The sequence below is a fragment of the Pan paniscus genome, chromosome 23 (genome assembly GCF_029289425.2).
Source record: "Pan paniscus chromosome 23, NHGRI_mPanPan1-v2.0_pri, whole genome shotgun sequence".
Classification (NCBI taxonomy): domain Eukaryota; kingdom Metazoa; phylum Chordata; class Mammalia; order Primates; family Hominidae; genus Pan; species Pan paniscus.
The window spans coordinates 28,724,295-28,750,079 of record NC_085927.1 but is presented as its reverse complement, the minus strand read 5'-3'; the positions used below and the strand labels follow the sequence as shown (position 1 = coordinate 28,750,079).

Below are 25,785 nucleotides of genomic sequence, written 5' to 3'. Positions count from 1 at the left end.
GCAAGGGCCTGTGTATGGGTGGGTCGGGGCTGCAGTGCATGCCAGCTGGGTGCCCAGGGTCCAGGGCAGGTGGCTGCATGTCTGAGGGGTGGGGCAGGGCCTCCCTTGGGTAGAGGCAGCAGGAAGGCACCCAGGCAGCAGAGAGCCTGGGAGAAGAGAGGGCTTTTTCTGAAAGTGACTGGAAGTAGGAGGGAAGTGAAGGAGTCAGGACTTTTTCTCTAAGTGGCAGGCTGCCCCTGCAGGTGCAAGACAGGAGGAGGGCCATCCCAGTTGTGTTTTAAGATGGTCAGTGGCAGAGAGAGAGAGACAGAGAGAGTAGAATTGGCTTTGAGGTGAGGGTGGGGGCCAGTGCCTTTGACCAAATGAGAAGAGGCTGGGCCAGGGTGGGCCTCAGGATCAGCAGGAGACAGAGAAGGTCAGGTCTTAGTCTTGTTTGCTAGTCTGTGAGTGGATGGGCCTTGGTGCTGGGGAATCCTGGGGCTGAGAGCGCCCAGGCCATGCACTGCAAAGACCAGGCACCTGGGTGAGGAGGGGGTTCTGAATCACGTCAGTTTGGGCCTTTGTGTGGAGTGAGCAGCAGTCGCCTGTTGGAACCCTGACATTGAGTAGCATTTACGTCTCGGGCTGCCTTTTGCACCTGCAGTGTGAACATCCTGTTTCAGTGCTGGTGTGTGGATTTGTGCTTTGGGAAATGTGGCATCCTGTACATGTCTCCTCAGGTGCGTTGGACTGATGTTCATTTGTCATCCATCACAGGCATCCTGGATTCACAGGGAGCAGCTGGGACAGATGAGCTGTGTGTTCAGTGTTTAGGGGAGAGGGAGGAAGGCCTGTTCCCAGGTGGGGTTTAGTCCTGGAAGGTTTCAAAGAGGAAGTGATGTTGGAGCTGGGGTGCTAGGGATCAGCAGACTCCACAGGGTTGACAAGAGGGGCAGGACATGTCAGACAGATGTGACATCTTGGCCCTGGCATGGCTGTGTGGACCCACTCCACCTGGAGTACACAGGGAGCACCCTGTGTTTGGAGGTCACTAGGGAGGATTGCAGAAACAGGGCAGCCAAAGTCAGGATGCCAAGCTGAGAGGCTCAGATGGGCAGGGTGGGCCGACGTGCCCACAGTGACTGCCTTGCAGCAGTGACAGCCTCCCAGAGTCCCACCCGAAGCTCTTTATAGCATCGGTGGTTAATAGCTTTAGTTTGATGCTTTCCTTTTTCCTGGGAGCCTCTATGGCTGAAATGACCAACACTTCACTCCTTTTTGTCCTAGAAGGGGCTGGCTATGAAAATTTGCAGGCCAGGACCCAGGAGCATGAGACCTCCCACTTACCACCCCCTGACCCTTTCCTTTGCTCCCCCAAATGCCCTATCTGGGACACTTCTCTGCATATCTGCTTCCTCCCCTCCCCTCCCCTCCCCTTCCTTTTCTATGGAGTCTTGCTCTGGCACCATGTCGGCTCACTGCAACCTCCACCTCCCAGGTTCAAGCAATTCTCATGCCTCAGCCTCTCGAGCAGCTGGAATTACAGGCAAGCACCACAATGCCCAGCTAATTTTTGTATTTTTAGGAGAGATGGGATTTCACCATGTTGCCCAGGTTGGTCTCGAACTCCTGGCCTCAAGTGATCTGCCTGCTTCGGCCTCCCAAAGTGCTGGGATTACAGGCATGAGCTACCGTGCCCTGGCTGCATATCTGCCTTCTTCCCAGACCCTACCAATGCCTTCTCCCTCTTTTTGTGCATTCTACTTCTTCACCTCCTGAGGGTCTCTCTGGTTCTTGGGGGACATGCCAGAAGAGGCAGGTGTCAACATTGCAGAGGCAGAACTGCCCGGGCATGGAGCGGGCCGCTTTATCCAGGAAGCACACACAGGGCCGGCACTCCTGGTATGTTTGACAGAGAGCGTTGGATTCGACTTGGGGACCTGCAGCGTTGCTCCTAGGGTTGCAGTCCTGTGAGCAAGGTACCTGCACACTCTGAGAAATCCACTTCCCTCTGAACCTTCCTATCCTTTATAAAGTAGACACCTTTTTACCTATTTGTCCCCCAAGCACTGAGGGTCTGCCCTGGATGCCGAGGTACACTGATGAGCTAGACCACCCATGCCGTCCTGGAGCCCAGAGGCGAGGGAGGCTCAATCACGCCAAGTGTGTGTGCGCGATGGTGGCTGTGCCACGCATCAGAACCATGGTGCTCTGAGGACAGGGAACTGGGGATTGGACTTTGGGAAGCTGGGGAAGGCTGAGGTCTGAGGAACTAGCCAGGTGGAGAGGGATGAGGATAGCTATTACATGTGACGGTTTGAAGGGATGTGGCTTGGCAGGAGCACGGACAGGCCATGGAGGGCCCTGTTGAGGTCCTGGTCCTAGCACCTTTGAGAATCCTTGAAGGGGTCTGAGCCAGGGCTGAGCCACCTACAGGAGTCGCCCGGCATGGCGAGGCCACCTGTGGAGGCGTCACCTGGGCCTCCTGCCCTGGGCAGTGTGATCTCAGACAGGTGGCCCACTCCCTCTGAGCTGTTTCCAGCTGTAAAGCTCAGAGCAGGAACTCCTCCTGCAGCCCCTCCCACCCGGGCTTACCTGGCTGAGCTACAGTGAGGCTCCCAGACCTGCTTGCCAGCCACTGCCCTGAGGACCAGTGCAGGTCCGCGGGGATAATTGAGGAGGAGGCCCCAAGAGCCATTCCTCAGGATGTCCCACCCGGGCCCCCATCCCAGCACTCTGGGCTCCCTCTCCACCATGAGTTTCTTGGTGGGAAAAATAGGGTGGCCCCTTGAGGCCTGTTGGCAGAGTACACAGTGGCAGGCTGCTGAGAACCCCTAGAAGGCTTTATGGAGGCCTCAGCCTCTCAGCTGAGCCTGGAGAGCTGGACAGAGTCTGCAGGGGCGAGTTCCCTATATGATTATGGGCTGTGTGTGTGATGGGGGCGCAGTGGTGAGGCCTGGTGCCCAGAGGCCAGGGGAGGATGCACTGGGCCACAGGAGGACCCCAGAGGCCAGGGTAGGTTCCTCCCCGCTGGGCAGTGGGAGCCAGGCTGGTGGGGGATGGCTCTGGACACTGTCGGAGGTGGTGGGAGGGTTGGGGTGGAGGCCTGAAATTAAACCACGTGGAAGGGGGCTGTGAGAACATGACGAGGCAGGTGGACTTGGGGAAGAGCGCAAAGAGGGCCAGTCCAGGCTCTCACTAGACCCTACTTCTCCAAGGGGACTGAGGTTGGGGTCTTGCCGAGGTAGAGAAGTGACCATAGGTAGACTGTGGACAGTGATCATCGATGTTGCTGGCAGTGGAGCTCCTCTGCTCTGACATTCTCTGTGTCCAGCACCTGCTTCAGGCCCCGCCCCGGGGGAGTGGGAGTCGCACGACTGTCCTAGCCTTGGGTTTGACTTTGGCCCCATCCACTTAGAGGCCATGGGAGAGGTAATTCTGAAAGCGCTTGTCCTTTGTGGTTGCCTGTCGTATCCTACTTGCCAGTGTCAACTTCTAATGCAGGGGTGTCGTCCCCCGGGACAGGCTGGGACGGGGACAACAAGATGTGGTCAAGACCACACAAGACTGTGGGACATGCTCAGGCTGGAGTGTGGCTGGGCCATCCAGCAGAGCCTCCTATTTCTCCTGGGCTAGAGAATGACCACAGGGTGCGGTGACCCCGGCACTGTTGAAAGCTGGGTGCTGGCTGGACACAGGGGGCCTGTGATGGACAGAGCACAATGAACGAGTTGCCCGGCAGGGTAGGGAGCTCAGGACTGGCTGACAGGCTGGCCACCTGCCCTCTGCAGCCTCCCGCAACCCCCACTGGCAGCCTTGTGGGGCTGGAGAGGTCTGCCCAGACCCTCAGTCCCAACTGCAGATAAAGCCTGCGCTCCTCTACAGGGGTACCTCGGCACGCTTCTTGGTCCTGTCCTCTCCCTGCCCTTTCCCGACCCCAGCACCGCACTTGGGGGCGTCCCTTCTGAGGCAGCGGCTTCCTCACTCACCTTTCAGCTCTGGCCCCTGCCCCTCCAGGTCTCTCCCAGCCCCAGCCCAAGCCCCAGCCCCAGCCTGGGCCTGAGGTCATGGTCTGGACTGGGCACATTGGGATGTGTTTTCCCAAGCGAACGAGGAATCATTGCACAATCTGAGTGGGAAACCAGTGGAGGGGAGCCCAGGACTAGTCAGTTGAGGCAAAGACATTCACTTTGGCATCTGCATTAATATAGTGATTTATTGCTCCTTTAGCAATGTCGGTTATGAAGTTCAAGGGGAGAGAGAAGAAATTGATGAAAACAGTGGCTCATCCGGGACTGTCTTCCTTCTCTGGTTTGTGCCTTGACTTCTTCAGAGCTTGGGCCTGAAGGCGTGAGCTCCATCTCATTCGCCGCTGGCACACTGGGCCACAAACGGCTCACTAGGTGCGCATCTCTGGAGGCTGCTGGGGGGCCCTTCCTCTTTCTTCCTGGTCGACGGCTTGCTGGGGAAGCCTAGGATGTCCGACTGCCTGGACATTTGCATTGCCAACCCCTCAGGTTTTGTCTCAGGCTGTCCCTCGGGCTGTGTCTGTTCCCCAGGCTCCAGCTTGGTGGCAGACCTCTTGGCAGAGCCAGGTTCAGGGGTCCACAAGAGTTCAGTTCCCTGGGAGCTTTCCCCCTCCTTGTTGAAGACCATAGAGGGCAGTCCTTGTGCCTTGGGCTGCACCCAGCATTGGCTGAGGGTGTCATGGATGTGCAGCCGCTGGCTGACGTCGGGCTGCAGCATGCAGTAGATGAGGTCCTTGCACTCGTCTGTCAGGTTCTTGGAGTGTGGGAAGTCCATGCGGTGCTCCTTCTGGATACGCAGCATCTTCCTGATGTTGGAGTCGTCGTAAGGCATGGAGCTGCAGACCATGATGTAGAGGATCATGCCCAGGCTCCAGATGTCATACACCATGGGCTGGTAGGGGATGCCCTGCAGCAGCTCGGGGGCTGCATATGCCACCAACCCGCAGAAGTTCTTGCTTAATCTCTGTTGGCCACTGTCATCCCGCAGGCAGAGCTTGGAGAACCTGAAGTAGAACAGCTTGATGTTGAAGTCCTTGTCGAGGAGAAGGTTCTAACACTTGAGGTTCTGGTGCACGATGTCCAGGTCGTGGCAGTATTTAATGGCTGAGGAGAGTTGGTGGAACATCTTGCACGCCATGTCCTTGGGCAGGGCTCCCTGGCACTCAATGAACTAGTTTTTTTTCTGGCCCTGGCTGGGCTCCCAGGGCAGATCTGGGGCTGGGTGCTAAAGGCGGGGCCTGGATGCCACCCTGAGCACTGGTGGCTGCTCTGAGGATAGTACAAGCAGCAGGGGCAGCACTGGAGAGTGTGGCCATTGTTTTTTCTGGCAGTGGAGCCCCTCTGCTGTGCCAGGCTCTGTGTCCAGCACTTGTTCCGGGCTACGCCCTAGGGGAGTAGGAGTCACATGACTATCCTAGCCTTGGATTTGACTTTGGCCTCATCCACCTAGAGGGAGTGAGCACCCCTTTCTCACAGGAGCCAAGTGGAACCCTGGGCCCCTCAGGATGACTTGGTAGGGCGGGCTGGTTGTCACTCATGTTGGGTTGGGTCCCCACCTGCCGTGGCCCTTCCCCCTTTTCTCTGCTCCTTCACCTTCTTCCCTAACCCTGACTGCCCACTGCCAGGCCTTTGTGCATTCTTGGTTCTCCTCCTTCCAGACAGCCTCCTTCTCCTTCCCGCTGGGGACACCCCAACTACTGTCTCCTGGAAACCAAAAATAAAACTCTAACCCCCCAGCCATCTGAATGGACCCCTCCTCTCCACCAAGGGCATTCCAAACTTAACCTGAAAAACTATTTCAGGCCGTGATAGGAAGTGGGAGTCAGGCCTCATTATCCCTCCTCCCTTCAGGCTTCAGGCACAGCTAAGCAGTGTAACATCGACACAGAGACTTGAAGACTGACAACAGACTCTGTGGCAGTAAGATACCAGCATGACAGCAGGCCCGGAAGGAAACAAGTATTTTACTGCAAAACAGGTTTCTTTCACATATTTTGAAGTCGCTCTGCAAAGCTGTTTTTTGTGGGGAAAATCTACATTCTGTAGAGAATCCCTATCCCTTTCAAGGTCTTTTCTCCTGAGAGAATTAACTAGAGTCTGGCACCTTTTATTTATTTTTCCTTTTTTTTTTTTTTTTTTTTTTGAGACAGAGTCTTGCTCTGTTGCCCAGGCTGGAATGCAGTGGCATGATCTTGGCTCACTGCAACCTCTGCCTCCCCGGTTCAAGCGATTCTCCTGCCATCAGCCTCCTGAGTAGCTGGGATTACAGGCGTGTGCCACCACGCCTGGGTAACTTTTGTATTTTTAGTAGAGATGTGGTTTCACCATGTTGGCCAGGCTGATCTTGAACTCCTGACCTCAGGTGATCCGCCTGCCTTGGCCTCCCAAAGTGCTAGGATGACAGGCGTGAGCCACCACACCCGGCAGAGTCTGGCACTTTTTAATAAGAAACATTAACAGTCTTTTCTCTGTGAAGCCTGATACCTGGAGGCTTCATTTGCCTAAGAAGCTTGGTCTCCACAACCCCTTAATGTAGACAGTCCCTTTTATTGATTCCAGGTCTTTAGATAAACTCTTTGAACCAACTGCCAATCCGCATGACCTAGAAGCCCCCCTCCACCCCCCACTTTCAAGTTGTCCCGCCTTTTCCGACTGAACCAATGTATATCTTACATGTGCTGATTGATGTCTTGTCTCCCTAAAATGTATAAAACCAAGCTGTAGCCCTACCCCCTTGGGCACTTGTCAGGATCTCCTGGGGCTGTGTCCCAGGCTATTGGTCACATATTGGCTCAGAAGAAATGTCTTCAAATATTTTACAGAGTTGGACTCTTTTCGCCGACACTGCCCTCCAAGGTTCACCCTGTTGGTGATGACAGGGGAGAAGTGGCACTTGGAGCACTGTTCGCAGGGGCGCTGAGCCTCCTCTCTGCCTAGCTTTCTTTCCTGCACATGTGGCCTTCCCCTAGCCATTGTGTAGGCAGGTCCTCCAGGGAGCCGGCTTCGCTGCAGTCTCCAGGACCTGGCCTTTCCGGTCTCTCTTTGCCTGACACTCTCTTAGGCCATTCCTGTTCCTCTTTCCCCACCCTCAGAACCGGCAGGCCCTCCCTCCTCCACAGCGGTTCGGCCTTAAAAACACCCCTTTGGGGCGCACTTTTGGGCTGCTCACGGGACCTGAGCTTGCAGGTGTGAAGACCCTTGGAGTCCCAGCCAGGTTCCCACTTCGTTCTCTCCGCTCCCCACCCGCGCGACCCCTCGGCGCCCCGCCCCATGCCCCGCGCCTTTCGATGTCCATCCTTGTGGTCCCGCGCCCGCCGTCCCTAACCGGCGTCCAGAGACCCTACTCCCTTCGGTGGCCCCGCCGCTCAGGCCCCGGCCCCGGCCCCGGCCCTGCCTCTCTGCTTAACCAATGGCACGCCTCACTCCGTATGGTCCCGCCCTTCCCTTAGAGCCCGCCCCTCAGTCCCCGCCCTTAGGTCCCCGCCCTCCGCCGTCGCGACCTTAGGCCTCACCCTCTTCGGAGGTCTTTGGCTCTGGCCCCGCCCCCCATCTTGACGGTCATTGGCCCGCGCCTGCGTCGCGGGCGGGAGGCGGGGCGGCGCGGCGCGGAGCCGAGCAGGACGGCCGCCATCTTGCGCGCAGCTGGAGTCGGAGCTTGAGGTTGCAGCCGAGAGTGTGCGCCAGCCCGCGGCCCAGCCGAAGCTCTTTCCCGCCGCCTCTCCGCGCCTCGCCCAGGTTCAGCCCCGCCTGACCCTCCGCTTGGCACGGTCCCCTGACCCTCAGTCCGGCCCGGTCCGGCCTCCCAGCGGGGTCACGCAGCCGCCCCGGGGACGATGAACGGAGGATAAATGGTGCCCAAGGCAGACAGCGGCGCCTTCCTGCTGCTCTTCCTGCTCGTGCTCACTGTCACCGAGCCGCTGCGGCCAGGTGCGCCGCGCGATGGGGGCGGTGTGGGGGCGGGGCGGCGAGCGGGGCCGGGGTCGCCCCGGGACCTCCTTTCGCCCGCGGCGCCCTCCTGCAGGGGCCGCGCCTGGGGCAGGGGCGGGCGGGGCCTGGCTCGCGGGCCGCCTGGCACTCTCTGCGGACGCCTGCTGGAGCTTACCTGGGCTCGCGGCGCCTCGGACTTCGTGCAGCTCTGCTGTCCAGGATGTTGCCTCTGGGCCCTTCCCGGGAGCGGCGGCGGCCAGGAGCTACGCCACGGGCGCACCCTCCCGCCAGTCCAGCGTCGGAGTCGGGCTGGGGACAGTGGCTCTCAGGGGCACCTGGTTTCACAGACGTCCTCCCAGCAGTGGCCTAGTGCCAGCCTCTCAGTCCTGGAAACTCCTCGCCTGGACAGCGGTGGTTGTGGCTGTCATTCAGTGAGACGTTGCACTAAGGAAGTCCTCAGGTCCCACCGGGCCTAGAGGAGGCACCAGGAGTCAGCCTAGCGTTGTGTGGCCGGCGCGAGCGTCCCGGGAGCAGAGACCTCGCCACTGTGCGGGGCCCTTAGCCGTGCTGCGTGTATGTGATGAATGAGTCCGTGCTTTGGAACTCCCCTCGGAGCTAGTGTGTTCTTAAGTCTGTGGTGGGGAGTCAGAACCGTGGCAACCAGGAGACCCTTTTCTACCTATTTCAGTGTACCTCCCCTTGAACTGCACCAAAAAATCAAACTCCCTAAATGCAGGGCCGATGTATCCATCAGGCACAGGAATCCTGGTATCACTTGCCCACGGTACTTTTAGTAGCCTTCGAATGTTATTTTATTTTTTTTAAAGTCAGCAGAAAAAAAATGAACTTTTAGGTCAAATAAAATGTTTTCGTATGTATATTAATACAGTCATCTTTATACTAATACAGTGAAAAAGCATGACTCTTAATATTTCTTAATGGAGGAAAGGTCCCATGAAGGCAGAAGTGCCAGGGCAATCTTCTCTGATGACCTGGGTGTGGGAGCACGGGGTGTGTGGCCCTCTTCTGTGCCCTAGCCAGGCTCCCAGCCCAGATACACCGCACCTCTTGGCTCTGCGCTTGTGTCATCTGTGTGGAATGTCTGCCTCCTCCCTAGTGCCTGCCTGGTGGCCAAGGCCCTGACCGGTGCTCAACCTGGACAGATTCGGTGATGCTTCTCTGGTCTCCCCATGTAGAGCTAGTTGCTCACTGCTTTTGGCTGCTCTCTGGGCAGCGGGATGACTAGTTGTGGGGTGGCCTTGGTAAGAACAGAAGCCAGGAAAAGGGCTACCTGTGGAGGAGGGTATCATATAGGCTCTTGGAGGTCAGAACCAATGGGTTTGTGGATTCTTGTGATTAACTTCTTTAGAAAACATGTATGTACCTGTAGAGAGGTAGAAGGTCACCGTTTTCTGATTCTTGAGTCCCAGTTTTGCAGATGAGGTCACCGGGCTCAGGTGAGGCCATATTATGCCTGGCTTCTTTGGGGTGCCTCTGGTTCCAGGCCCAGCATCTCCTGCCTGGGTGATAGAGGTGACTGACGTCCCCGACTCCTTTTTCCTTGCCAGCCTTTTCACATAGCCTGCCAACTGGCCAGCAGCAACTGAGAAAGTGCCTGTGGGTGCTTGCCCCCTGCCCATCCCTAGGGAATCCAAGTGACGAGAACAAGCCCCTCCTTTTAGGAGTGCCTGATGTGGAACAGAGGCCAGGTGTAAGTCACTTGTCACACTCCTGTGTGTTGAATACCCCGGAGTGTGGGGTCCCAGAGGTGGGTGGAGGTGGCCATCTTTTTGTACCTGTGAAGCAGTGAGGGTGTCACAGGAGACCTCACACTGAGGTCGGAGTAGGGCATGGGTGGGGTGGATCTGGTAGAGGGAGCAAACTTATTCTTTCGATTCCATGATTCTCCAGATGAGAACATTGCAGCTACCCCTGGAGGCGTCTTGAGTTGCCCTGCAGAACCCGGGAGCTGCAGCTGGCTTCCTGGCTTTGGCTGGGCAGGGAGGGCAGGCCTCTGGGCCTGATGTGTTCCTTGTATGCCCGCGTGTGCCTCTTCACACATTCACCATGTGTCCTTCCTGAGAGTGCTGCAGGGATCTGCCTGGCTGGTGCTTGCAAGAGGCTGGGGCTTCTCTGGTCTTAGTCTGCGTTCTTTCTGTGGGGATTCCGGCCTTAAAAGCATACTTGAGTATGAGGAAGGTACCAGTCAGAGCCCACTTCTCAGGAGGGTGTTTTCTGACTCCTGCCTGGTGGGGTCCCTGAAGATGAGGCCAAGCCACCTGGGCTTCCTCTCTGGTACAGGGCAGGGTGGAAGGCCCTTCATGGAGTTATGGGGCAGCAAGTGCTTGCTGTACTTGACCTTTCACCAATTTTTTTTTTTTTTTTTGAGACAGAGTCCTGCTCTGTTGCTCAGGCTGGAGTGCAGTAGCGTGATCTTGGCCCACTGCAACCTCCACCTCCTTGGTTCAAGCGATTCTCCTGCCTCAGCCTCCCGAGTAGCTGGGATTACAGGCATACGCCTCCACGCTCGGCTAATTTTTGTATTTTTAGTAGAGATGGGGTTTTGCCATGTTGGCCGGGCTGGTCTGGAACTCCTGACCTCTGGTGAGCCACCTGCCTTGGCCTCCCAAAGTGCTGGAATTACAGGCCTGAGGTACCATGCCCAGCAATTTTTTTTTAAGTGCACATTTGAACTTGATTTAAGATGTGTCATGTGCCGGACACTGTTCTAAGCACTAACATATGTTAACTCTCAAGGGGTCCCTGCTAGATGCTGTTTTTAGCCTCATTTAAAGATGGGGAAGCTGAAATCCAGAGCACTCATGAAGCTAAGGCTGAGATGAGATTTCATCGTAGGAGTCTGGCCTTCCCCCCATCATGCACCCGTGACTGGGGTCTGTGCACTCCAACTGTGTGTCTCCAGCCCAGCCACAGGAGTACCTCATATTATGCTCTGAACAGCTTCCTTAACCCCAGGTGGAGCCACAGACTGCCTCTGTCCCCTGTTAGGTCCCAGGGTCCTCTAGGTGAGGGTGCAGAATCTTTTTCCATGTGGATACTCCAGTCTGAGGGACAGAACCACTCACCCTCTGCCAAATCCCTTCTGTGTTTGGCCATGTGACCACTGATGATGTGTGTTATGATCACTGGGGGTGTGATGAGGAAGAACGGTTGGAGACTACTGCTGAGGTAACTGACAGTGAGATGGTGGGGGGATTTGGGGACCACTGATTGTGATACTGTCTCATTGGCCCTTTCTCCATCTGTGTAGAGAAGGCAGCATCGACTGCTGATTCTAAAACCGTTTTTCTTTCTAGCTTTAATTGTGAAACAAAATTATATCATGAGCCACAGCTCTATCCAGGTTGAACCCACCATACATAGCTGAGAAAAAATTGCCTTCTGAATGCCGGTGCACCCTGGTCCCTTCCTGCTGGTTGTTGGTCCTGTACAGGGCCTGTGCTCAGCCAGGCCCCTTGGTAAGGTACAGGACTAGAAGGTCGTCTTCCTTCTATTGTTGGTACAGCTAGCTGGGAGAGGCAAGTGACTTGTCTAAGGTCACACAGCTGGTGAGCAGCAGAGCGTGGGTTCAGACCCAGGTGGAGCTGGCAGGGTTCTTTCTCTTTTGCTTTCAGTAGGCAGCTGTGCTGAGCTGATCAAATCTCAGGGAGCTGAGAAGTGAACACAGCACCTTGGCTCTGGAGTCCAGAGTTGTTTTTTGTTTTTTGTTTGAGATGGAGTTTCTGTCTGTCACCCAGGCTAGAGTGCAGTTGCGGGATCTCAGCTCACTGTAACCTCCACCTCCTGGGTTCAAGTAATTCTCCTGTGTCAGCCTCCAGAGTAACTTTGATTACGGCGCACGCCACCATGCTGGGATAATTTTGTATTTTTAGTAGAGACGGGGTTTCACCATGTTGGCCATGTAGGCTGGTCTCAAACTCCTGGGCTCAAGTGATCCACCTGCTTTGGCCTCCCAAAGTTACGGGATTGCAGGTGTGAGCCACCTCTCCCCGGCTGGAGTCCAGAGTTTTCTTTCATGTGAAGTAGCACAGGGGTTTGGTGCATAGGGAGAGAGTGCATATTTTCATCACAAGGAAAAGTGACCGAGGTTCAGAAGTAGCTGGAGAGGTGAGCTTGCACCTAGCCTTGCCAAATCCTCCTGAGTTTGGAGTGCTTTCCTCTGTAGCCAGTACTGTGACACTTTGTAGAGTTTGTCCACTGGTAGATTTGGCTTTTGGGTTAACAGGTTCATTTTGTTTAGTTGGAAAGTGATGTAATATACTTTCTACCTTCACTAGCTAATGAATTTTCCTTTTTTTCCTTGACAAAAAGAAGACTTTTATTTGGAAATAATTTCAAACTCACAGAAAAGTTGCAAGAGTAAAATGAGTGCAGAGAACACCTGCATATCCTTTGCTGAGGCTTCCCTACTGTTGGCATTTTACCTTATTTGCCTTATCCCTCATCTTCCATGTGTATGTGCATATCTGTGTACTCACACACATTGCTTTTTTCTGAACCATTTGAGAATAAGTTGTATGCGCCATGGCCCTTTATCCTTGTACATGTTAACCATTGCAGAGAGTAGAGGCTGCTCCCACTTAACCCCACCCCATCGTTCTCACTAACACCTGCTATGTGCCAAGCCCTGTGTCACGTGGGAAGGTCTCATGGGTGCAGGAAGCCCTGTAGTTAAAGCCCAGGTTGGCCCAGGTGGAGGCAAGCTGGCATCACTGCATGTCAGGGTTATTGTTTTAGTTGGCGGTTCTGGGTTTAGGAATGAAGACTGCTGTTGTGGAAGATTTGTGCTATGTTAGGCTGCGCCTTCCCTGCTCCACTTCCCAAGCTAGCTTGTGGGCACTTTGCCCACCCCTTCCTTCCCACTTCCCAGAGTACTGAGTGATTATATCCTCTTAGCAGTGGTGGCCGGTGATTTGTTTGTGCAAGTGTCCTTCTAGCAGTGACGGCAGGTAATCTTGTTATGCACAGATCCTCTTAGCAGTAATGGGAGGTGATTGATCTGTGTGTGTCCTCTTAGCAGTAAGGGCAGGTGATCTAGCTGTGCACGTGTCCTCTTAGCCATGGTGGGAGGTGATCTGGTTGTGCAGGTGTCCTCTTAGCAGTGATGGGAGGTGATCTCAGTGATGGGAGGTGATGGGAGGTGATCTCATTATGCATGTTTCCTCTTAGCAGTAGTGGCAGGTGATCCGCTTGTGTGCATGTCCTCTCAGCAGTGATGACAGGTGATCTAGTAGTGCATGCATCCTCTCAACACTGATGGCAGGTGATCTAGTTATTGACTCTCTCCTGCTGGACCTGAGCCTTTGACAGGCACGGAGTTCCTCTGCCTCTCTTGGTTGTTGGCATAAGGAAGGACCCGATTGGCATTTAGTAGTTTCTTGACTCTAAGTGGAATGCATCAGTGACAACATTTAAGGACCCCGTAGAAAGCTCTTGACTGATTAGATGTCTTTTCCTTGGTATGCTATTAGATTTTCTCTTATGTGCTGTTATGTTTGGGTGCTGAGGTTTTGATGACCGTCCTCTTTCCTTTCTTTCCCTGCCAGTCTGCAGAGTGGGCTCGGTAATCCCGAGAGACCAGTTTTGGGCCAACAGTTTATTGAGCAGAGTGATGCATGGGCTTGGGTATGGTTATTATGTGATAGCTGTGTAACACCTGTATTTGTGTTTCTGACATGATTTACCAGTTGTCCTGGGAAGTTTAGTCAAAGCCAGTCCATCTCATCCTGCCATTCCAAGCTGTGTGTCCTGTCAGTGTGGACATGGCGGGCTTGGCAGGGCAAGTCTAGGTTGGAGGGTGAATAGCCTGTGGACCCAGATGCCCTGGACCTTCTGGGCATCCTCCTGGGAGATGGGGAAGCTCAGGTCTGGTTTTGCCTCAAATGAGCTGTCTGTAAAAGTAGCAGCTGGGATTAGATCAAGCCTTCTCATCCTGGTCCATGGCAGGCAGTTGGGTATGGTGGCTTAAGAGCATGGGCTCTAGAGCCACACTGCCTAGGCTCAATCTGTTCTACTGCTCACTCTGTGACTTCTGCTTCAGTTTCCTCATTTGGAACATGGACATCATAACAGAGCTTTATAGAGATGTTGTGAGGATTAAAATGGGTAAGTATAAAATTCTAAAAAGTGTCTGACATAAAGCAAACTCTTCATCAGGCAAAATGTTAGTGTTAATCACAGATAGAGTTCAGGAACCCTGAACTGAAATGTGAAATGTGAGGTGGTTTGTGCACAGGGCTTATTGGTCGGGAGAGAGCTCCCTCAGGAGGTGGCAGAGTGCAGTGGCTCTGAGGAGTGTCTGCCACACAGAGAGTGCTCTTTGCTGTTCTGATGGGATCAGAGGGACTGCGTATGACTTGCTGAGAGCCCCCGAAACAGCCATGGTGCTTTGGACAGGGCTAGGATTGTTCATACACGTTTTGCTCTTTGTCACATTCATGCTCTGTCACCTGGGCCTGGTCAGGCACAGACTGGGCACTCAGAAATCAGTTATTGAACAAATGCACAAATGCCTATTTATATTTTGACATAAAGAGCAACAGCTACTTTAGCCAGCAGGCCTTGCAGCTGCCTCTGGTGGGGGTGGCGAGGAGGATGAGAGCCTTGTGGCAGTCCTGCAAAAATGCCTTGGGAGGACAGGATCCGGGGGTAGGGGACATGGCTGTGGAGCCAGCTGGCCTGGGCCCCACCCTGGTAGGAGCTTGCTTCTGTGATGGGAGCTGAGCTGAGAGGTGAGAGCAAGTGTGGCTTCTCATTAATGTGGATCCTCACTGAAGCTCACCAGCTGCCCAGCCTGGGGTGGAGGGTTGAGGGGCTCCCAGAGGGAGGGACCCCAGCAAGCCGGTGCTGAGGGAGCTGCCTCTCTGATGGACTTGCTGGCACCTGGCTTTGAGAACTGGACTGCCCTGTGTGAGGATGTGGCTGGACCTTCCCTGGGTTGTTTGCACAGTGCAGGGCTTGTTTCTGGTCAAGAGCTGGCTGGGTGCATGGGCTGCATGGGCTGCACATGCTTGCCTCTTGGCCTTCTCCTCCTCCTCTGCCTGGGGTAGCTGTTGCTTCAGTCACTCTGAGCTGGTCATTGTTCTTAGTGCCCTTGTCCCCTACAGGTCCCTCCCTGTAGGCTGACTTCTGGCTGACCTCTGGCAAAATGGCAGACAGCTATCAGTTTGGTTAGCTTGTCTTCCTTGGTTAGTCTGTCATCCTTCAGCTGTTGGCTGCTACTGTTGGACAGGACAGTACTGAGGACAGTATTCTGGTGGGTATGGTGGACTAAGGGTCCCCCAGGTAGACCCTGCCCTCTTCCTTGCCTGGGAAGTCTCATTTTCTGGGAAACCTTCCTTAGGAGTTCATAGTTGTGGAGAGGATTGTTTGTGGCTGGCCAGGGCACTGGATGAGGGGCAGGAGTCACAGCAGAGGGACCCAGAAGGTCAGCACAGGGATGATCAGCAGGAGACTGACCACAGGACCGGGCCAGATGCTCCATTGAAACTAGGTCTGCTGATGCAGAGGTCTCTCCGGTGCCACTGGCTGCTGCTTAGGGCCTCCAGGTAGATTAGTTTACCTACAGAACTCTGTCTATGGTCTTAGAATAAGAGGACCTGGAAGAGTTAGAGGCTTGTTGGGGGCCATGGCAGGCCTTTGCTGCAGCTCTTGGAGGTTTCTTGGCCACTCCTGACAGTGGGAGCAGCTCTTCGGATTTCCCCATCTACCCTATTTGCAAAGGATGCCTGCTAGACCAGCATGGTAAGCCATGGGGCATGGAGAGAGCCCAAGGGTGTAGAAGATCTTGTCTGGACAATCTAGAAAAAATAAAGTTGATATTTCTTCACATTTGCTAACATTCATACATAGAATATTTTACATAAGTGGAATTATATTTTTTATTTAATTTTTGTATTTAACTTATTTTGAGATCTTTGTAGATCAGTGCATATATAACTTCATTTTTTTTTTTTTTTTTTTTTTTTTTGGTAACAAAAGATGGAGAGGAAAGGTGGGAATGGGTCGGGGCAAGATTGTCTTAACTCGTTCTTTTTTTTTTTTTTTTTTTTTTCCTCAAATGGAATCTTGCTTTTGTTGCCCAGGCTGGAGTGCAGTGGTGCAATCTCAGCTCACTGCAACCTCCACTTCCTGGGTTCAAGTGATTATGCTGCCTCAACCTCCCAAGTAGCTGGGATGACAGGTGTCTGCCACCATGCCCGGCTAATTTTTGTATTTTTAGTAGAGATGGGATTTTGCCATGTTGGCTGGGCTGGTCTCAAACTCCCAACCTCAGGTGATCTGTCTGCCTTGGCCTCCCAAAGTGCTGAGATTACAGGCATGAGCCACTGTGCCTGGCCTAACTCATTCTTTTTTAGAAATCTTTTTACTTTGGAAATATTTCAAACCTACATAACAGTAGGTTGACTTGGCAAGTGGAAACCCCTTCACCTGGCCTTTTCAGGATGGGAGCGTGTCGCCTTCTGACATGTTTCCATCAACTTGAAATTCCTTTTTACCAGGCACATCGTGTACCTTACCTGCCCCACACTGGAATGGGGCATTTTCCCACAGAGCGCTGGTTCCTTTTGGTGGGAGATGGTATTTAGAAAGCAGGATTTTGGTGGTAGATGTGTTTATTGCTAGCTACTAGAGTATGCTGCGACTCCATCTTTTCAGTCTAGCCCAAGAGGTGTGTGCATACGTGCATGTGTCTGTGCCTGTGTAAGTTCATACTGTTTTTTTTTTTTATTTTTATTTTTTTGAGACGGAGTCTCGCTCTGTTGCCAGGCTGGAGTGCAGTGGGGTGATCTCGGCTCACTGCAACCTCCGCCTCCCGGGTTCAAGCGATTCTTCTGCCTCAGCCTCCCAAGTAGCTGGAACTACAGGCATGCGCCACCACGCCCGGCTAATTTTTGTATTTTTAGTAAAGATGGGGTTTCACCATGTTGGCCAGGATGGTCTCGATCTCTTGACCTCATGATCTGCCTACCTCCACCTCCCAAAGTGCTGGTATTACAGGTGTGAGCCACTGCGCCTGGCCCATACTGTTTCTTTAGTTCTAATCCAGCGTTCCAGGGTCTTGCTTGCTTTCTCTGTTTCATGTTTGTTTCTCTCTTTTTCTGCAGTGAGAACCCTGGCTCCCAACAGCATCAGTAGGCTGCACCCAGAATAGTTTCAGAAGTACTGCATTCGCACCACTAGTAACAGCAGACCTATTAAGTAGAATTTAATTTAATTTTATTTTTTTTAGCTCTTTGTGTTTTCAGATTGATGGTGTATACTCAAGATTCTTGGGTTCAAAAGCTACTTGGATTAATTCTCTTCTCTCTTCCATGTGATTGTTACACAATTAGGTTCAAAACTGTGTTGAGGCAGGGCCGGGTGGTTCACACCTGAAATTCCAGCACTTTGGGAGGCTGAGGTGGGTGGATTGCTTGAACCCAGAAGTTCTAAACCAGCCTGGGCAATATGGCATCTCTGCAAAAACTACAAAAATTAGCTGGGCATGATGGCACACGCCTGTAGTCCCAGCTACTTGGAGGGGACTGAGGTGGGAGGATCGTTTGAGCCCAGTGAGCAGAGGTTATGGTGAGCTGAGATCATGCCTCTGCACTCCTGGGCAACAGAGCAAGACCTGCCTCAAAAACCAAAACCAAAAAAAAAACCTGTTTTGATTTGAAACCATGTTTATTAAATAATATTGAGAGTGGTATTTACTGTAACCTCAGTATTATAACAAGCCCCTCTTTCATTACACTAATTGGTAAGGAAGCATCTCAATTTTGAACGGTTTTATTATTTTCCTAGGTTTTTTTTTTTTTTTTTTTAAAAGATGGAGTCTTGCTGTGTCACCTAGGCTGGAGTGCAGTGGTGCGACCTCGGCTCACTGTAACCTCTGCCTCCCGGGTTCAAGCGATTCTCCTGCCTCAGCCTCCCCAGTAGCTGGGACTACAGGTGCGTGCCACCACGCCCAGATAATTTTTGTATTTTTAGTGGAGATGGGGTTTCGCCATGATGGCCAGGCTGGTCTTGAACTCCTGACCTCAGGTGATCCACCCGCCTCCGTCTCTGAAAGTGCTGGGATTATAGGCATGAGCCATCATGCTCAGCCAATAATTGGATATTTTAAAAATAATTATTTTTCATTTCTGACAGTCCTGAGCCTTCGTTGACGTACTTTTGTCAAAACTCTTGGCAAATCACTTTTTCAGTTTCAGTTTCTTCCTGGAGACAAAAAACAAAACAAAACAAAACAAAACAAAAAAAAAACAAAAAAGAGTTTAGATGTTCAAGGGCTATTTGGGCCCAAGTGCTGACATTGTGAGCTTGTTGGTTTAACAGGGTCTCATTCCACCAGCCATCACCCTTTGTGTTTCCTCTCCATCCGATAGCTTGGGTTCGTGCTCTGATAGTCTTTGGGTATGCAGTGATATGGGGGAGCTGTCTGAAGCAGGGGCTGAGGTTGGCCTGGGAGTTTGGGTATAGTTGTACACACCCTTTACCTGACAAGACTCATTGTGGAGGGGTGATCAGTGAGGCAGGTGGTAGGTCTGTTTTGGAGATTAGGATGCTAAGACCCGGAGAGGTTAATTAGCTTGCCTGGTGGCATCACTTAGCTTTTAAGTAGAAGCAAGAACAGGAAACTCAGGACTGCTGTCCTGAGCCACATGCTTTGCCTCCTGCACCATGATTCCAAAAGCTGATGAAAGAGCTGTATGGCAGAGGGAGCTAAGTGGAGCGCCACCACCTGGGGCCTCCTGCCTAAGAACCGGGCACCTTTTCACTGAGTTGGGTATCGCTAGTGTTCACAGTTCTGACTGCACCAGCATCTTGTGTGGACACTGATGCTGTGATGTCTCTTTGGGCTTGGGTGATCAATTCAGGCCAGCTGGTGACCACCCTCTGTGATCTCACCACACAGTGATTGCAATCAAATCTACCTGTGTGTTTCCAGAAGCTTGGGAGGCTTATTAGAGTGTTACCTTCTTTTGTATGGACGGACTTTGTGGGTTTTCAACCGTGTGGATGTATTACTTCTTAACAAACATTCATGAAAGTAAAAGATGAGGAAAAGGTATTTTAAAAGGAAAAAAATTTGTGTAACTGAATATAAAACATACTACTTAACAGAAAAATAGATCTAAAATGCTTAGAACCCACAAAAAAAGTTAAATGAAATTTTAGCTTAATGCTGTTGCATATTTCTGCTTTATAATTGCAGCATGAGATATGATGTCTTTTTATAGGAAGTAGGTTTACTCATATTAACCTCATTTTACAGATAGAGAAACAGAGCTTGGGAGACTAAGTGACTTAGCCAAAGTCACACAGCTTTTAAAGTCATGGAGTGGGTATTTGAAACCTGGGCAGCATAGAGTTCATGCTGTGATATTGCACAGCTTCAAGAGAAGTCTCTGGCTCTTTTTCCATCTACTCATTGTCTTTCTCCTTCTGCCTTTTCTTTTTTTTTTTTTAAATTTAATTTTATTTTACTTTAAGTTCCAGGATGCATGTGCAGAACATGCAGGTTTGTTACATAGGCATACATGTGCCATGGTGGTTTGCTGCACCTAACAACCTGTCATCTAGGTTTTAAGCCCCGCATGCATTAGGTATTTGTCCTAATGCTCTCCTCCTGCCTTTTCAATGTGAACCTTCCCACCCACCCTGCTTTTCTTGTCTTCTTCCCATAGCTTCAGCAGGCTCCAGGTGCCGCAGCCCTGACTCCTCAGGGCCCACCCCTGCTGTGTCCACACAAATGCCCCCAGGAAGCTGACACTTCCCCGCAGCCTGTTCCTGCAGTCCCTGCCTTGGTTCTTAGCTGATGCTGTCATCATTATCACCGCCACCCCATCCCCATTTCTGAGCATCAGGCACCCTGATCAGCACTTGGCATGTAATAGCTCCATTAACCTTAACTGTAACCCCATTTTTTGGATAGAGTTTTTGGTGTGTTAAATCTTGTGCTCAACTTAGGTTTTGAAATAAGAGCAGGAAATGAAGCTTTCAGACTGCAAATGTTTCCTTTGAATGTTCTTTAAAGACCCCATATGATAGGACATGTGCTTTTTGTGAGTGTAACTCCCTGTGGTGATCACACTAAAGTTTGGACCCACTCTGTTAGACAAGGGAGGAACTGGGCAGAACTGCCTGCCCATGGCTGGGCTGTAGGCTCAGTCTCCTTTTAGATGCGTCAGATTTCTAGTCTTGCTTTCTTGCAGGAGTTACTTCATTCAGTTGTAATATTATCCTTAGGACTTTAAATCCCTCCGTATTTTATATGTGCTTTTCAGGGTTAGGCGGCTCCACTGCTACCGCAGTTTTTTTTTAATAACGTAAAATATGCCATCATAACCACTCAATTCAGTGTTCAGTTCATTCAGTGTTCAGTAGTGCCAGAGTATGTACCTTGTTATGCAACAGATCTCTAGAATGTTTTCATCTTGCAAAACTGAAACTCAGTACCTATTGAGTAACTACCCCTCCCTTTTATCTCTCTCTCCAGCCTGGCAACCACCGTCCTACTTCCTGTTTCTAAGAGTTTGACTGCTTTAGATATTCCATATAAGTAGAATCATGCAGTATTTGTCTTTTTATGTTTGGCTTATTTTACCTCAAGGTTCATCCATGTTGTAGCATGTGTCAGAACTTCTTTTTAAGGCTGAGTTGTATTCCACTGTATGCATATACTGCATTTTGTTTATTCAGTGTACACCTGGGTCGCTTCCACCTCTTAGTTATTGTGAGTAGTACTTCTGTGAGCATAGGTATATGAATATCTCTTTGAGACCTTGCCTTCAATTAATTTTGGGTATGTACCCAGAAGTGGAATTGGAATTGCTGGATCATATGGTAATTCTATTTTTAATTTTTTAAGGAAACTCCATGCTGTCTTCCATAGTGACTGTACCATTTTACATTCCTACCAACGATGTACACGAGTTCTGATTTCTTCACATCATTGCCAACACTTGTTTGTTTGTTTGTTTTTGACATTGGCTATCCTAATGGGTGAGGTGATAGCCTATTGTGGTTTTGGCTTACATTTCCCTGATGATTAAGGAGGTTTTTTTTTCTTTTCCTTTTGAGACAGTTTCGCTCTGTCATCCAGGCTGAGGTGCAGTGGTGTAATCGTAACTCCCTGAGACCTTGACCTCCTGGGTTCAAGTGATCCTCCTGCCTCAGCCTCCCATGTAGTTGGCACTACAAATGCATGCAACCACACCCAGCTAATTTTTTGATTTTTTTTTTTTTTTGTAAAGATGAGATCTCACTTTGTTGCTCAGGGGCTCAAGCAATCCTCCCACCTCCGCCTCCCAAAGTGTGAGGTTCATTTTCTGATATGTGGAGTCCAACTGTCTAGTACCATTTGTTGAAAGGTTATACTTTCTCCATTGAATTGTCTTTGTACCTTTGTCAGAATCCATTGACTACATTTGTGTAGGTCTATTTCTGAGATCTGTATTCTGTTCTGTTCTGTTGGTCTGTGCATCTTTTTTTTTTTTTTTTAGATAAATTCTCTGTTGCCCAGGCTGGAGTACAGTGGTGGGATCACAGCTCACTGCAGCCTTGACCTCCCTGGTTCAAGTGATCCTGCCACCTCACCCTCACCGAGTAGCTGGGACCACAGGTGTTCACCATCATATGTGGCTAATATTTTTATTTTAATTTTTGTAGAGACTGGATCCCTGTGTTCCCCAAGCTGGTCTCCAACTCCTGGGCTCAAGTGATCCTCCTGTCTCAGCTTTCCAAAGTGTTGGGATTACAAGTGAGAGCTACTGTGCTCAGTGTGGTCTGTGTATCTTTACTAAGCTTTTGATCAAAGACTTTTTTAATTTTAAAGAAGTCTGATTTATCATTTTTTCTTGTTATGGTCATGCTTTCTGTTTTTGTCTAATAAATCTTTGCCTACCCCAAGGTTACGAAGATCTTCTCCTTCCCTAGTAAAATCTGAGCTTCGGGGGGGCAGACACCTTATGTTTCTCCTCCTGCTCTTCTCACTTGTGTCCTGTACAACACCTGGCCCCTAGGAGGTACACGGCGGTGTTCATGGAAGGAGCAAATGAGTTGTCTTAAGGATTCATAATAATGTATTCTAAGCACTTGATATACTGCCTGGCACATGCAAAATGAGCATTCAGGAATCTGATTTGACTACAGCTGTTCTTTCTCTTAGAGAAATTGGCTGCGCTATCCTGTGGCTATGATCGAAATGTGGTGCGAGTGTTGGATGAAACTGCTGGCTGATGTTTACATCAGATGCGAGATAGCTCTCGCTCCAGTTCTGTCCCACCCTCCTGCCCTGGTCTTACTCCCAAGTATGTAGCCCCTCCTGCCTGAACCCCCATGAAATAAGGACTGATTGCAAGTTGCTGTTCTTTTTTTGAAAGCGTCACTCATGGAATAGGTATGTTTGGTGGACCTGCCTTTCTCTTCTTTCATCTTATATGATCCCTTCCTTTTTCTTAGGACCTTCCCTTCTTTTCTAGGATAACTTATTTTAAACAGGGCCTTCTTTCCCAAACATCTGCCTAAGGAGAAGCCACAGGGCAGAGCAGCTGAGCCAGTGTTTTGGTTGGACAGCATCTACAGATAGATGGTAGCAGGTGGTGATCACTTCTTCTCCTGGAGGTAGAAAATGCTTGTTATTTATGAGAAATAAATGCTGAAGCATAGGCCTTGTCCCTTTGTTCTTGTGTGGTGTTCCCCAGTGTTGTGACCCCTTGGGCTGTGGGAGAAAGTGGCTGGCACTCCCCTAGCGCTTGGCAACCCTACTCCCTCTCCACTGTTTCAGGAGAGCTGGCCACCTGTCTCCAGTGGTGGTGATGGGGAGTCAGGAGCTCCAGGTTCCAGGGGAGGAGTGACTGAGGGTGGAGCCTTCACTCAGAGATTCCACTTGCCCTGGGGGCTGTTTGGAAATGGGTTTGGTGGTTATGTGTTTGGGGAGCTACTGCCATTTAGGGAGCCATATCAAAGAAGTTGCAGGCATATTTCAAAACCACAGCAGGAGTGTTTGCAGGTATAAAATATTTTGTTCTAGTAACTGGCCACTGGTAGGGAAAAAAAGTACAATATGTTGGTACATCCTTGGCTCTGCGCCAGACTGGTGGTGGGGCTCTGGTATCCCTGGGCTTTGTGCAGTGAGCCCCCAGAGGCTCTGCTGACTGCTGTCTCGGTGAAGGAAATGGCTCAGAACTGGAAAGTTTGGACCTGGTCCTCTAGGGAGTCAGAATGCAGAGCCCCACCCAGGGGTTCTGCTGGCTTCAGGGATGGGGATTTGGGTCAAAGAGCCCACAGCCTGGCCTCTGATGCCCATTCTGCTGCTGCCAACTTGATGTGGGACACTGAGTAGGCGGGTCAGCCCCTCTGAGAAGCTAGCTGGCTGGACTAGTTGGGGGTTTCAATACATAGAACAGCTTCAGGCCTTCCTTCACATTTTGCTAATGAAACTTCCAATCTCATCATTTTCCATGAGCCACACATGTCTTGTTCCCGTTTGAACTCTGGGCCCTCATGGGTGAGGAGCCGGCTGGCCTCTGGGCTCCTTGTGGCTTGAGGTTCAGATGCTGGCATCGTTGGTGCTGTAGCCTGGTGGCTGCCAGTACAGAGGATGCTCAGGCCTCCAGGTATCAGCAGTCTTCACTGCCCCCTGCTGCTGAGACGCAGTGGCAGGTCAAACTGCACAGAACCCCTGGCCATGGTTCCTGCCTCCCATCCTCTCTTTGCCCTTGTGGGTCCCTCTCAGAGCATTTACCTCTGCAGAGGACCTCCCAGGATTGTTCCTAAGGGTGGCATATGTGAAACTTCAGCAGCTGAGCATTGTTGGAGTAATTTTCTCTTTTGGGCCTCATGACCTCTGTGGAAGTCAGGAGGGATAGGCAGGGCAGGATGGTCACCTCCATGCTTTACAGATGGAGGAAGCAGCCTGGCGAGGCTGAGTAGGGTTGCACGGGCCAGGAGCTGAAGCCTGCTGTTTGTCTTGCAACGGATCTCTGGGGCGTCTTTCCAAGCCAGTCTCCCTGTGTGGTTCCAGGAAGCTACAGGGGTGGGGAGGTTGTGTGCTGGCCTGCTGGTGCTACGGGGCAATGGCAGCGATGGGGAAGGGGCTAGACGGGCTGCAGGGGAGAGCTGCAGGAACTGGTGAGCCAGGACCCCCAAGAACCTGGGTGTGGGGCTTTGCGGGAAGGTTAGAGGTGGCCCTTGGACTCCATAAAAGGGCAGATGGCATTTGAGCACTGTAGAGAAGACAGGGAGTTTGTGATGTGATCACAGTTGGTTCTGGGATGGTCTGTGCACTGTTTGGAATGCCAGGTCCTGCCTTTCCTCACTTCCTAGCTCTGCCCTCCCAGGTCTGCTCTCTGTGCTGACGCAGGTTGGTGTTCTGATGATGCACTCCTCCATCGCCAGCCGCGTCCCTTTCTGGAGTTATAGCACATCCCATGAAGCTATCTGGTCCCGAAGTCCCTCTGGGTCCCCGGAGTACAGTGTGCCTTCCAGAGCGCGCATCGCTCCCTTCCCCACCGGGCAGCACCTGTTCAGGATGGGTGCTTGCCGGAGGCCTGCCCATGGCCCCTGGTGGCTCAGATGCTGGCCATCTCTGAGGCCCCATTCAAGGCCCTTATTATTCACTCTTGCCTCAGGACAGAGGTGACCCCTCCATTTAGAAGGTCACTGAGCAATATGCCCTCTGTTTTGTCTTTTAGTTGTGCTATCAACAGTGGTCTCTGTCCTCTCTATTTTTTTAGTTTTTGAGATGGAGTCTCGTGCTGTCACCCAGGCTGGAGTGCAGTTGTATGATCTTGGCTCACTGCAACCTCTGCCTCCCAGGTTCAAGCAATTCTCCCCACCTCAGCCTCCCAAGTAGCTGAGACTACAGGTGTGTGCCACCACGCCCAGCTAATTTTTGTATTTTTAGTAGAGATGGGGCTTTGCCATGCTGTCCAGGCTGGTCTTGAATTCCTGGCCTCCGGTAATCCACCCGCCTTAGCCTCTCAAAGTGCTGGGATTACAGGCGTGAGCCACCGTGCCCGGCCCTCTGTCCCTTCTTGAGGGCATCTGGAGAAGAGATGGCTGGCCCAGGGCAGAACCCAGCATCCACACCTCTGGTCTCCTGGAGATGCGTGGTCGCCTGTTACAATAGCCCAGCCAGCCCTTGGCTTCCAAACCTTCTCCCCTCTGCTGCTGCTGCTGCTTTGAAGTGTGGTGCTGGACAAATCTCCCTTTCCTAGTAGCAACTTGTATGGAAGGTGAAATGACCTGTGGGAAAGCCCCACTGGGAAGCAGCTGCAAGCTCTTTCCAAGACAGAATGTGCAGTAAGGCTTTACTGCCAGGTGTGAGCAGGCCTGCCAGGGATGCTGGAACCTTCTGTTCTGGGCACTCCAGCAGGGCATGGGTGTCCCCTGCCCCGGGTGTGGGAGTCTGTGTCTGATGGGTGTCAGACTGCTCTGGTGGAGACCTATCTTAGTGGGCTGTGAGTAGTGCGAGCAGATGGGCTGGAATTTCTCCTGCATTTCTTTGCTGGAAATGTTTTGATTTTCTTAGTGATGTAACTGTGGACATGTGTGCTTCTGCTAGTACTCTGTCTCCCTCTTGTTCTTTGTGGGCAAATGTTGAAGAGAAATCAATTCTAAACAATTTATGCAGCATACTAAATTTCACACAGTAATTTGAGACAGCTCAGTTTACGTAATTTGAAACAAGGCTAAGGCTTGCTGACAAAGGAGAAATTGAATTAGAGAAAGAATTTGTATTGCAGAGACTCGTGGGTTTCTACAGGGCATGAATCCACTAATTCCTGGGCGTTGCATAGCCCAAAGCAGTAGCTCTCCAAGTGAGCCCAGGGGTCTC

General features: G+C 51.6%; 1 protein-coding gene and 1 pseudogene across 2 annotated transcripts in view; one reads left to right on the top strand and one right to left on the bottom strand.

Annotated features, from left to right (window-relative positions):
- Positions 1-405: 405 nt before the first annotated feature.
- LOC100988336 (testis-specific serine/threonine-protein kinase 1-like) lies at positions 406-7,638 on the bottom strand (annotated as a pseudogene).
- DGCR2 (DiGeorge syndrome critical region gene 2) overlaps positions 7,320-25,785 on the top strand; it is an 86,340-nt gene continuing 67,874 nt past the window's right edge. The window contains exon 1 of one of the 2 annotated variants that reach the window (XM_003814037.5): positions 7,320-7,934. In XM_003814037.5, coding sequence (XP_003814085.3) covers positions 7,856-7,934 — 79 coding nt within the window. In that variant the 5' untranslated portion in view covers positions 7,320-7,855. The remainder of the gene's footprint in view (positions 7,935-25,785) is intronic. The other variant, XM_003814038.5, reaches the window with a different exon arrangement.